Source organism: Fukomys damarensis, unplaced genomic scaffold, assembly GCF_012274545.1.
Source record: "Fukomys damarensis isolate Sample0158 unplaced genomic scaffold, DMR_v1.0_HiC HiC_scaffold_35, whole genome shotgun sequence".
NCBI lineage: Eukaryota > Metazoa > Chordata > Mammalia > Rodentia > Bathyergidae > Fukomys > Fukomys damarensis.
In genome coordinates this window covers 54080009-54093391 of record NW_022900947.1, presented here as the reverse complement: position 1 = coordinate 54093391, position 13383 = coordinate 54080009, and the positions used below count along the sequence as shown (strand labels likewise).

Below are 13383 nucleotides of genomic sequence, written 5' to 3'. Positions count from 1 at the left end.
TTAATTTCACTTAAGAATATTATGGCCTCAATGTGCATCCACTTAGCTATAAATATCTCTAGTTTCTCATTCCTTATGGCTGAATAGTAGTACAATTTATTAGAAAACCACATCTTCTTTATCCAGTCTCCAGCTATGAGTAATTGGGCTGTTTCTAAATTTTACCCCTTACAAACTGTGCTGCTATAAATATGGGTGAGCATATATTGCTCTGGTATGATTCTTTTAATTCTTTTGGGAAGATATCCAGCAGAGGTATAGCTGGGTCAAATGGGCCTTCTAATCCTAAGTGTTTGAGGTATGTCCATATTGATTTCCACAGTGGTTGCACCAGTCTTCACTTCCACTAACAGTGGAGAAGGCTTCCTTTCTCTCCACAACCCCACCAACATTTATTATTCATTGATTTCTTGATAGCAGCCATTCTTTCTGGGGTGAGATGGAATCTCAGTGTTGTTTTCATCTCCAATGACCAGTGATGTTGAACATGTTGTTCTTTTGTTTATTTGCTGCTATTAATTCTTTGTCTGAAAAATGTCTATTCATTTCAGATGCCCATTTTTGAATTGGGTCTTTTTGCTTGGGGTCTGATTTTTTTTTTTTTTCAGTTCTTTATAGATTCTGGATACTAGAACTTTGTCTGAGAATAGGCTGGTAAAAATGTTTTTCCCACATTGTTGGTTGTCTCTTAGCTCTGCTTGTGATTTCTCTGGAAGTGCAAAAGCTTTTCAAAAAGATGAGATCCCAGTTGTTGATTATTTGTGCTGATTTGTTTGTAGTCTTTTCCTATGTCAATATCTTCAAGAGTTCTATTTAACTTCCATTAAGTTTAGTATTTCTGTTTTAATATTTAGATTTTTAATCCACTTGGATTTCAGTTTAGCGCACGGTGAGAGATAAGTGTCTAGGTTTATTCTTTGACAAGCTGAAATGCAGTTTTTCCAATACCATTTATTAAAAAGGCTATCTTTCCTCCAGTGAGGATGGTTGGCTCATATGTCAAAGATGAAGTAGTTGAGTGTGTCAAGGGTTGTTTCTGCATTCTCTAATCTGTTCCACTTATTCTTGGGTCTGTTTCTTTGCCAGAAACATCTTGTTTTTATCACAGTAGCTTTGTAGTTTAATTTCAAGTTGAGGATTGTGATACCCCTTGCCATGTCTCTGTTGCCTAGAATGGGTTTTGCTATTCTAGGTCTCTTCTGGTTCCAAATCAATTTTTGGATTATTTTCTCTAGTTCTCTGAAATATACTGTTAGAATTTCAATTGGAATTGCATTGAATCTGTATAGCAACTTTGGAAGTAAGACCTTTTTCACCATATTGATCTTCCTGCCCAGGAATAATGGTATATAACAAATCTGCATATAACAAATGAGCACAGTTCTGGGGTTGCATTTTTGAACATGTTTTCATAATGTGACAGTGCAGTCACAGAGGGTGATATTCAGCATGCCCAAGTGTACTACAGGAAGTAGAATGGTGTTGGTGCTGGAATCATAGGAAAGACAAACTATGCATCATCATAAGAAGAATTATCATTTCATGATAAAGTGTGAGGATTTATTTTCACAGATGATATAGTGCTACTCATAATGAAAAGGGGCTGTTATTTTTAGTGGAATTTAAAATATCCCTGGGGAGGGGAGGAGGGGGTGAAGGTAGGGCAGGGACAAGGAGAAAAAATGAGAATCAAGACCTATTATGTAAAGGTACAGAATCCCAATGATGAATGTAACTGTATTGTGTACCTAGATTGTACCAATAAACTCAACAAAAAGAAAAAAATCCCTGCAGTATGGGAAATAATGTGAATGCTCTGTAAATAGAAGAAAGACATCCAGGAAATGACTGAAAATTTTCTTGAAGGTAATTAAATCCATTTTCTAAGTGATACTTGGTTGAAGCTGACTTTATGGTTCTATCTATTCTTTTTACTTTTCCTGAACTCTGAGGCCAGTAAGCCGTATGTAGCTTCCAGTTAATTTTCAATAGTTTACTCAACCTCTGAATCACCTTGGCTACAAATGCAGAACCATTATCACCTCTTATGGTAATTGGGAGCCCATATCTTGGAATGATTTCTCTTAGGAGTATTCTGCATGCCTCTTGGGCTTTTTCTGTTTTTATAGGGAAGGCCTCCATTCATCCTGAATAGGTACAGACTAGAACAAGTAAATATTAATAGCTCCAACAGGGTTTGGGTTCTGTGAAATCTACTTGAAGGTCTTTAAAAGGGGATTTTCCATAATACTGAATTCCTACAGTTTGGGAGGCATTTTGTCATCTCTCAGCCCTTGTGCACATGGTGAACTTTTAACAAATTGTGGCCCAGAGAGTTGAAAGTTGAGGTATATAATAGTATCTTTGCAGGAGTTCGGTCAATGCCGTCTTTCCTCTATGTGTCAAGTCATGATGTTGTTTTACCCAGGTGTAGGCCTCGCCTTTTGGTCGCCCATCATGGAGTATCCAGGAGCAGTGGAGCACTGATCTCCCTGCAGGGCTTTCTGTTTTGGGCCCATTTGTCCTCTTTTTCTGAATACCTCACATCCTGTGCCTTGTGGGAGTTCACATATTGCCAATTACTTTTGACTTGGCTACCTCCTTAGCAGCCATGTCTGCCTTGTCATCTCTGAGGGTGATGGTGTCCTTTACTTTCTGGTGGCCTTTGCAGTGTATTACTGCCACCCTCCATGGGTCACGCATTGCTTCCAAGAGTTGGAAAACCTGCTCTTTTTTTTTTTTTTTCGTTATCTGTTTTCCCTTGGCTGTGAGTAATCCCCTTTCTTTGTATAGCATTCCATGGACAGGTACAGTGTAAATTTTGACCTTTTTCCCTTTTGCCCATCTCAGTGCTTGTGTTAAGTCCCACAGTTCTGTGCTGAGCATCCTGGGGAAGAGGTCTGGCTAGGAGCACCTCTTTATTGGTGACCATGGCATAGCCAGCCTGTCATATCCCCTCCCTGACTGAGCTACTTCCATTGGTGAATAGTGTGTACTTAGCATCAGTCAGGGGTCATTTGTAGGTCTGGCAGGCTGTAACAGATTCCATCAACAGTCAGCAGACAGTCATGGTCAAGTGGGCCAATCTTCAGTGGAAAGATGGGTGGCAGGGTTGGAGGACTTAACACTGGAGAGTGTCAGGGGGGATGTTCACAGAAGAGGGCCTGATATTGGACAATGCATGCGGCTTTTGGAAAGCCAATTATGGCCACAGGTATTGAGCAGTTTGATTATCACATGAGAGGTACTCGCTGTCAATTCTTGGCCTAAAGTTCACTTGTCAGCCTCCCTAATAAGCATTACAGTGGCAGCTATGCCCTGTACACATAGAGGCCATCCTTTTGGTATGGGGTCCAGACTTTTTGAGAGGTAGGCTACTGCTCTTTCCCAGGGTCAGACCTTCTGTGTGAGCACTCCCAGTGCTACATAAGCATTTTCATCAACAAACAAGTTGAAAGGTTTGGAAACATCAGGAATCCTGACTGCTGGTGCCTGTTTAACCCCTGTTTTAGCTTAAGGAAGGAAGAGTCCCGTTTGAGTGTCCAGGTTAAACTTGAGAGTTCACTTTCCTTCCCTTTGAGTGTCTCATACAGAGGCTTGGTCTTCTCTGCCAGACCAGGGATCCATATCCTATAGAAGCCAACTGCCTGAGAGACTCCCTGAGTTTCTTTTTTGTGTTAGGTTTTGGGACCGAGCAGATTACCTCTTTTTTTTCTAATTGGCATTGTCCCTGTTTAATGTCAAATCCTACGTATCAAACCTTACTCTGACAAATTTGACCCTTCTCCAAGATACTTTGTCTCTTGGAGAAATTCTCAGAGGGCCTTGGTTCTTTCCCATCAGTCAGACTTCTCTTTGACACAGAGCAGGAGATCATCTACATACTGAAGTGAGCTGCAGTTGTATTGCTGATGAGGGAAGCTTTGAAGATCAGAGGCTAATGTTTCCTCTGAACAGTGGGGAGGAATTTCTGAATCCCTGTGGTAGCCTAGTCTAGGGTAATTGTCCTTGGTGTCCCGTGCCTGGATCTTCCCATTCAAAGGGAAAGATAGATTGACTTTGAGGGGCTGTCTGCTGGCAGAAAAAGGCATCTTTCAGATCGAGGCAAGTAAACCAAGCTGCATCTGGTGGGATGAGTCTCAGTAATGTGTATGAGTTTGATACCACAGGATGAAGGGTGACTACAGCTTGATTAACTGTAAAAAGATCTTGAACTAGTCTGTATCCCCATTGGGCTTACTGACTGGAAGGAGAGGAGTGTTCCACAGGCAGCTACTTTCTCTAAAAGTCCCATTTCCTTAAATCGGTTGTATGTGGCTGGATCCCCTGTTTGGCTTCCTGGGATAAGGGATATCAGTGTATAGCTACTGGCTTTGAGTTCAGTGATGAGAGGAGCATAATTCTTAGCCAGACATGGTGGGTTATTTACAGCCCAGACTTTGGGAAGCAGTTCTCTTAGGTTTCCCCTGTCATGGAGTCCCTCCTCCCAGTCTGAGCTCTCACAGAACAGCCTCCATTCTTCTTCCTGCAGTGCAGAGATCATCAAAATATGAGCATCTGGATCAGGATTTAGGTTCAAGTGTTCATTTCTGTTGTTTTCAAAGCTAAGGGTAGCTCTCAGCTTGGAAAGCAGATCTCTTCCCAGGATGGGAAGGGGGCATTCAGGGATGTAAAGAAATTGATGAGTGATGCACTGTCCTCCGATTTCACAGACATGGCTCTGGCAGAAGTTTTTCTTACTTGTTGTCCCAGAGGCTCCTGTTGCTTGAGTCTGACTTCTGGTGAGGTAGGCCACAGGCTGGGTCATAATGGAAAACGCTGCACTGTTATCTACCATGGAAGTCCTAGATTGACCCCTGATTTGGAGTTTGACTAGGGGCTTGAGGGGGCCTAGGCTCGGAGAGCCCCATCGTTCCTAGTTGCTGTCCTCTCCCACCAAGCAAAAAGCAAGGTGAGTGATGTTCCATCCTCTTGGTGTTCCTGCTGCTGTTTCTTTTGGAGCAGTTGGAGACATTTATTTTTATGATGTCCGTGTTCTTTACAGTAGGTGCACTGGTCTGGATCTAAGCTGAGTGGCCGCTGTCCTTTCTTTGGCTTGCCTTGCCTGTGTGATGTCTTAGTCTTTCATGCCCAGCTGCATGGGTATTGGTCTTCACAAGACTGCTGCCAGGTATATGGCCTTTTTTCAACATCATCTCTCTGTTTACATTACACTTTCCTTGCTATAATGTGGAGTTGAGTAATGTTCATTCACTATCTCAATGTCTAGAGTGCCCTCTCCTGGCCACCCATTGCACAGACGTGGCCATTCTAATTCACAAAAGGTTCTAAGCTTTTGGGGCTTCATTTTAACACCACAATCATCTCAAAATCCTTTCTTAAAATTCTTTCACATGCATTCAAATTTTTTTCTCTCACTGAGGGTGTTGGTACTTTTTAGGTATACAGTACAGTTACATTCATCATTGGGATCTTGTACCTTTACATGACAGGTCTTGGTTCTCATTTTTTCTCCTTACCCCTGCCCTTCCTGCACTCCCTCCTCCCTTCCCTATTTACGAATACTTTATTTTCATTTTCTCATTCTTTTTCTTTTCCCTTATTTCCTTTCCCCTACATGGGGTGTGAGGTACCCGTCCCCATGATCACTAGGTATTGCTGTATGTGGCACCCTTGCTTGGTGATTTAAGAAAAACAAAAGAGGGTGACGACGATGAGCACTCCTCACAAACACCTGTCTGGCTGTGTGCTATGCGCTTTCAAGACCACCCAGGCTGGCTTTGAGAGGATTTCTAGTTGCCAGAGCCTCGGAACTAGCCCTTTCTAGACACTTCTACAGATCGCCGAGCAGGCCCTTTCAAGTCCATGACTCCAGGAAGGATCTTTAACCACAAGTGCCCCTTCCCTTCATCTTAGAACACGGATGGTACAGTCGAAAGCTTGCACTGTCTGTTCTCAGTCACACTCTTTCACAAACACTCATTCATACGTTGTATGTTCCACCCCAAGGTGACCCTTTCTAGTTCAAAATGTTTAACAAACGGACTCAAGAGTCCTGACAAATGAGACGCTGTGTCTCAAGGGGGTGATCAGGCCCCTTTCTTAAGCAGGAGGTGGATAAAAACAGAACCAAAAGTTTCTCACTGAGGTTTGTCCCAGGGTGGCCTACCGTGTCTGCAGTCACACCAGCCATCTTTCATCTCTTTTCCAGGATCAGTCCAAGTGTTGGACGTGAGGAGTGTGTCCTGAGTCTTCGAGGGGGCTGAGGAAGTCTCCAAGGAGTGCCCTTCCCTGAAAGAGTTGGAAGACCTGACTCAGTCAGTCTGGCAGGGTCTGGCCTGCTTGCCAAGTAACTTGGCCTGAGGTTACTTTCGGTTTTTAGGCCAATACACCAAATGTTTTGGCAGGCGTACCAAAAGGAACTTTAAGAGAATCAGGAGTTGGGGTGGGGGACTATTGCCAGTAGCAAGGCCAGACCAGACCCTGGGAACAAGTCCTTGTGGTCTGACCCTAAGCTCAGAATTGAACAAACTTTTATACTGTTGCAAGCAAAGTGGGGATTATCTGTTAAAGCAGAAGCATTACATTGGGGCTTTTCAGTTTTGCAGGTGGCTTGGCGAAACTTTAATAAGCAGCTACAGCAAAGTTCTAAAATATCTTCTTGCTACAGGGAGAACATTGCAGTAGTTTGGAAAGTATCATCTTAAACACAGCATGTCTTAACATTTCATGACAGTATTGTGTCTTAGCTTATGAATTACAATTTTTCTGTAACAAGGTGACAGTTAAGAGAAAGCTCACGCTCAGAAAATTCTCAACCATGAAAAGGGCTTGCAGGCTTCTTTTAATTGGGAAGGGCTCAGGAAGGGGGAAAGCAGAATTTCACAGGAGCAGAACTTTGCTAAATCATTGGGGGTCAGGAGAAATTTCACACAGTTTACTTGAAACAAAACATCACACAGATGCTGAGTGTCCTGTTTACAAGGTTGTAAAAGTAGCATACAGTTACAGATTAATCTACCAAATGGGAAGGTCCTAAGATAGCACACAGATGCAAACTGCTCTTACAAATGGGTAGGTGTAAAGATAATATATACTTGAAGACTGAGGGATGTGGCCTGTCTGTCATGCACTGAGGGGTCTCCCGAGGGAGGAAGGGGAGGTGCCCACATGGAATCACTCAAATTTACACAAATGCAGTCAAGTTAGCTGTCATGTCTTAATTACCTTTTCCTTATAGGGACAAGTTGAAGGAGAAAAGATTTATTTTACAGCTTTAATTTTTAGCTTGCAGAGGTTTCAGTCGTAGTTGACTGGCTCCAAGGCAAGGCAGCATCATGGAAGGACATGGCAGTGGAGAAACAGTTCACGCATGTGGGACAGGATAGCATCAAAGTAGAAGGAATATATCCTTCCATGCAGGCCCCACCTACAGTGACCTACCAGGCTTCACTTCTCTAAAAAGCACACACAGCTGTAACCTTAGCAGTGGAATAATAATCCAGTATCATATCAGGGATCCAGTCACCTTCCAGAAATCCCAACCGTGAGCATATGAGCAAGCATTTGAGTTTGTGGAGACATCTAGAAAAGAAGAATTTCATCAAATTGCAATTTTATCTAATATAGGTCAATAATTTAGAAAGGAAATTTTTGAAAAATAAATTGTAAGATGTTTATGTCATAATTATTCATTTAAAAATGCTCTGAAATCAATTATTTGTATAGTATAGTTTTAGAAAAATAACTTTTGTTTTGCTGTACAAACTCAGTGAAGAGTGATAAAGGCTTCAATTTATTTGGTTTGTTAATAACATGTTTATCTGTGTTATTTAAAGCTAACCTTTAAAAGGTGTTTTTTGCAAAAAATAACTGCCGCTATTTTTCTATCCCGTTTTTCCTTACATCAGTAAGTACAAATGCAAGTATTCAAATTTATTGATTTTGCAGGAAAGCATTGCAAGATGAAAAAACACGTCTTGGGCTTTTCACATCCTAAATATGTTGTGTTTATTTTTTCTTGATATGTGTATAGTCCTAACATATATGGCATTAATATTTTTCTGGAATTTAAATATGCACTTGTAAATAGTTGGTCAGGAAATACTTGAAAATCTACAAAATCAATTCAAAATTAAGTAATAGCATAAACTTTTAAAAAGTTTATGATAAAGTATTGTAGAAATATGTCAGAATTCTTTACTTCATGAAATTCAGTTTTAGTGTGTATTTCATTGTTTTCAAACTCAAATAGGTCAAAAGAAATAACAGATTTTTTAAAATGCTGATAGCATACATATGTGGAGTCTGGGTTTCTAAGGTGACACTGTATTGTGATGATCTAAATGATATTTTTTTAAAATTGATCATATGGCCTAATAATACTTTCAACACAATGTCTATAACTTTTTTTGTGAAGCACTTTAAATTCTTCTGGCATTAAATTACAATTCCTCCCATAAAATGGAGCTATTGGATATCTTTTCAATGTGGCTTCCACTAGTGTTTGGCTCTGCAACCGTAACTAGTGCTTTTTTTTTTTTTTTTTCAGATTTTTTCCTAACTTTACTGAAGCATAGTTGACAAAATTTTTGTATATTTAAGTTCTATAATGTGATTATTTAAAAATGGAAGGCATTTTGAAGCATTCACTAAAACCAAAACTAATTAATATATCCATCACTTCACATAGTCTACCTTCATAACAAATTTCATATATACTGTGTAATACAATGTTGAGAACTATAGTAATACTGTTGTGCATTAGATTACCAGAGTTATTTGGCACAGCTGAAACTTTTTACCCCTTGACCAATATCTCCCAATGTGACCTTTTGCTCATTTTTAAACCTTATTTTTTATTAGTATATATTTGTCACACATACTGAATACATTAATCATAGGGAATTTGTACCTGCACAAAATATATCTTAATGTTTTTGCAGGTTCAACATCTATCTTATTTTTCTTATGTTTCAGATACCTTTGAGAGAGTCCACAGAATAAATAACCAGTCAAAGAACATAAAACTACACGTCCTTCCAGAATGAGAGATGAATAAACTTAGGAAAGTGTTTAAATTGAGAAGCTGAAATGGAGTTGTAAAATTGGTAAATTGGAATAGATGGTCTTTATCTCAATCTAATAAAAGCCATTTATGACAAACCAATAGCCAACATCATAGAAAATAGGGAAAAACTTAAAGCATTAATTCTAAAATCAGGAGCAGTGCAAGGAAACCCACTATCACCACTCATGTTCAATATAATTCTTGAAGTACTAGTCAGAGCAATAGGTAAGAAAAAGGAAAAAAGAATAGATATAAGTAAGAAGTTAAATTATTATTTACTGATGACATGATCCTCTACAATGAAGACCTCAAAAATTTCACTGACTCATTGAATTAATAACCAAATTTGATAGCATAGCAGGATACAAAGTCATCACTGAAAAATCAATAACATTTCTATACACTAATACCAACCTCACTGAAAGAGAAATTAGGGAAACAACACCTTTCACAATAGCATTAACAAAAATGAAATACTTAGGAATAAATCTAATCAAGGAAATTGTCCTGATTACTTTCCCATTCCTGGGACTTATTATACAACAGCCACAGGTTAAAGCAGGAAAGGCAGCTAACTGTGTGTGGAATTCTCTGCCTATTCTATTCTGTTATTTATCCTTTACACAGGGGCCAAATACCTTTGGTAGAGGAAACAGCCTCTTCAACAAACAGTGCAGGGGAAACTGGCTTTCCACAAGCTAAAGATTGAAACTAGTCTGATATCCTTCACCATTCACTAAACTAAAATTGAAATGGATCAAAGATCTAAATATTAAAACAGAAACACACAATCTGTGGGGTGATAGAATAGGTCAAACTCTGATGACACTGGTGTAGGCAACGAAATTCTGAACAAAATCTTGTTGTGGAGAAAATATTACAAAGAATCAACAAATTGGATTACACCAAATTAAACAGTTTCTTCACAGAAAAGAAATACCAATAAAAGTGAAGAGACAAGATGGAAACCATTTTTTGCCAGCTATTCCTCAGACAAAAGACTAATATCTAGAATATACAAGGAGCTAAAATATTAGACCCCAGAAATTTAAAGACCCTATCCAAAAATGTCCATCTGAAATGAAAAGATATTTCTCAGATGAAGAAGTACAAATGTCCTCTGAGCACATGAAAAAATACTTGCCACTGCTGGTCATTTGAGAAATTCAAATTAAAGAAATAGTGAGATTCCATCTCATGCCAGAAAGAATAACTATCAAGAAAAAAAGGACTATGGATAAGTAAGAAGTTAAAGTATTATTTACTGATGATGTTATCCTCTACAATGAAGACCCCAAAACCTTCTAGTCCTTCTGGTGTGCCAAAGCCTGTCTTCATCTATGTGAATATAGTTCTAAATTTTTGTTCTACTTCTGATACAAATCAAGTGTTTCTGTACATTTGCAGAGGTGTGGGTATATTGGGAGGGTTCTGAACTCCTAGTTTAGCAAAATTGTAAACTCAAATTTTCACCTTTTGGACTTTCAAATCCTCTGGATGGTAAGTAGGAGAACTAAAGTAGAAAATTAAGGCATTGATTCAATCTTCTGGCTACTATTACATTATAATTTTATGTGATATGTTTTATTAGTATAAACATCTACATTTTACAGAAGTTTAAAATTCTCATTCTTCTATAATGCAATGATAATGTTTTACATTTGTAAAATTAACAAAATTGTTTCCTTGAGTTTGTAAGTTCACTATAAATTAATAATAATTTATATATTTTTATCACTTTAGATGGCATGAGCCATGTCCCTGAGTCAGTAAGGGGCAATCTTGGTTTCTTTATCTTCCATCTTGAAGTGAATTTAAAATTAAAGATTTAATGGTAAAATTGTACAAGATTTCTATTTTATAATGTTTTCTCAAATGTGCTGTTTTTAAGTACCTAAAATTAAACTGTAGAGCATATAAATGTGATATAATAATATATTTTTACTTGATAGTTATCCTTAGAGACCATTTATTTTCTTCATTTTTTCATGGGCATATATTTGTGATATGTTATAATTACATTCATTTACACTCACTCTGGGCAATTAGTATATGTAAATATATCGTATTTTGGTAGTGTTGTACCTCTTCTTTTATTCTCCCCTCTTCCCTTCTCTTGATTCCCATTCTCATCTCCAAAACCGTGTCTGCCTGTTTCCTACTGTCTTGCTTCTATTTTGCTCTTTAAGTTATTAACAGTTTGGATTTATCATATGAGAGATATAATGATATATTTAAACTTTTGCTGATTTACTTCATTTAACATTATGTATTCAAAATCTACCTCTTTTCCACCAAATGATTCACATTTATTCTTCTTTAAGGCTGAATAACACTTCTATGTACACCACGTTGTCTTTATCCAACATCTGTTGATGGTCATCTGGACTGTTTCTCCAGTTTAGCTCTTGTGAATTGGACTGAACAAGAGTGTGCGTGTGTCACCATAGCTAGATGTCATCTCTGTGATGAAAATACCTGGGAGAGGAATAGTTCAATCAAACAGAATTTCAATTTTTAGCTTTTGTGGAAGCTCCATACTGATTTCCTAAGGGTTGTACTACTTTATGTTCCAACCACATTGTAAAGGTTTTTTATTTCTTCGCAACCTTAGCAGTATTTGTGTACTTCCTCAACTTCACTAGTATTTGCATTTTTGCATGTCAAAAGACCCTTGAAACTGAGAGATTCACTGTATTTGTTCATTTATATAATTATTTAATCATGATTATGTATTTGGTTTTAGGAGTATTTTTGAAGAGTTTTTGTGTTCACACTCAGATATTAGTTTGCTTCATTTTTGGGATTCACTGCTATGGTTTTAATATCAGGGCCTTATTAAAAATGATGTGAGGTACTATTTATGTTCTACTGTGTGAAGAGTATTTTTGGAGAATAAAGTTTTTTACACACTTTTTTTTTAATTCATTAGTGAAGCAATACAGGCCTTTCTCTTTCTGTAGTTATTACAGTTTAAAATTAAAACTCCCTTCAAAAGACTTTTGTTTGGACATGGGGCTGGCGAAAGAACTACAAGCCCATATTCCATGACTTGCAAGGGTCTTTCCTTTTTTCTCTGCTTCCTGGTCAGCATGCCCTAAGCAGGTTTCCTGGCCAGGATATTCTACCCTGAGGTAACTCCCTTGGAGCCAGCCAACAATGGACTAAACCCAATGAAGCAGTGAGGCAAAACAAACCTCTCTGCCTCCTTTAAATTGCAAACGTTGAGCATTTTCCAGGTAAAGTAAGTGACTGGTAAGTGACTAATGCAGTAATTGTTGGCATTTAGTAGATCTGTTTAAAGTATTGGTTTCTCTAATTTGCATGTCATATCTTTGTCTCTCTGGAGATTAGTCCATTTCATCTATATTGTGTATTGGTTAGTATGTAAGGTCAGTATATCTCAAGATTTGTATAGTATTGTAAACCTTATGGAAGTATTAAAGTATGATTTTATTGATTTATTTAATTTTTATTTGGTTTTTATCATTCTGCCATTTGTCATACAATATGTTTAATTTTTATGCATTTGTAAAATTCTCAAATTTCTTTTTGTCATTGATTTTTAATATTATTTCTTAATAGTTAAACAAATACATTGCTGGATTAGAATCCTTTTAAATTTTATTAAGACTTTATACTTTTAATTGTCTTTCCTAGAGAATGCTAATATATCCTTACATTATATTTCAGATATTTAGGGCCCGAGTTTTCTACAGGTTTGTTTGATATATCTGATTTATCATGTTTTTGTTTTTTTTTTTAACTTTTTTAAAAAATGAGAATCATGCTGTAATGAGAAAACCAAAGTAACTGCATTTTAAGACAGAAAGCCATCTAGCGTGAAATGTTACCCCTAGATGAACTCAAGCGGGAAATTGCTTAGTCGAGATAAAGGCAAGGCCAGGTGGCTGAGAGAGAAAGCCATAAAACTTGCAGGAAAGAAAAAGACAGGATGCTCTGGGCAGATAAGGGGAACACTCCACATTCCTGAGCAAACTGACCTCTCCCTCAACTAGCCCCCTTCCCAACCTGAAATAGTTTTCTTCCCGCTTTCACAAGTGCCCTAGCAATACCCAATAGAAATAGGAAGAAAAAGATAGCACCAATGAAAAAAACAAAAAAGAATTTCAAGACTCCCAAACCCTATAAAACTATACCTCAGAAGAAGGTTGGGGCTCCTGAAAGGGGTCGCGCGTGCCCCTTCGGGCGCCCCCTCCCAATCAGGTCACTCACACACCAAGAGGTCAGGCAGGAGATCTTTATTGAAGGGAGTCAGGCGAGGCACAAAGGCCGGGAGGCGAAGAAAGGGA

The 13383-nt window shown here is 38.2% G+C and overlaps 1 protein-coding gene across 1 annotated transcript in view; it reads right to left on the bottom strand.

The window, feature by feature from the left end:
* The window catches only part of LOC104874309 (UDP-glucuronosyltransferase 2B31), a 71201-nt gene extending 64963 nt beyond the window's left edge, over window positions 1-6238 (bottom strand). The window contains exon 1 of the mRNA XM_010641320.3: window positions 6170-6238. Within this exon, the coding sequence (XP_010639622.1) occupies window positions 6170-6193 (24 nt within the window). The 5' untranslated portion in view covers window positions 6194-6238. The remainder of the gene's footprint in view (window positions 1-6169) is intronic.
* Between the last annotated feature and the right edge of the window lie 7145 nt (window positions 6239-13383).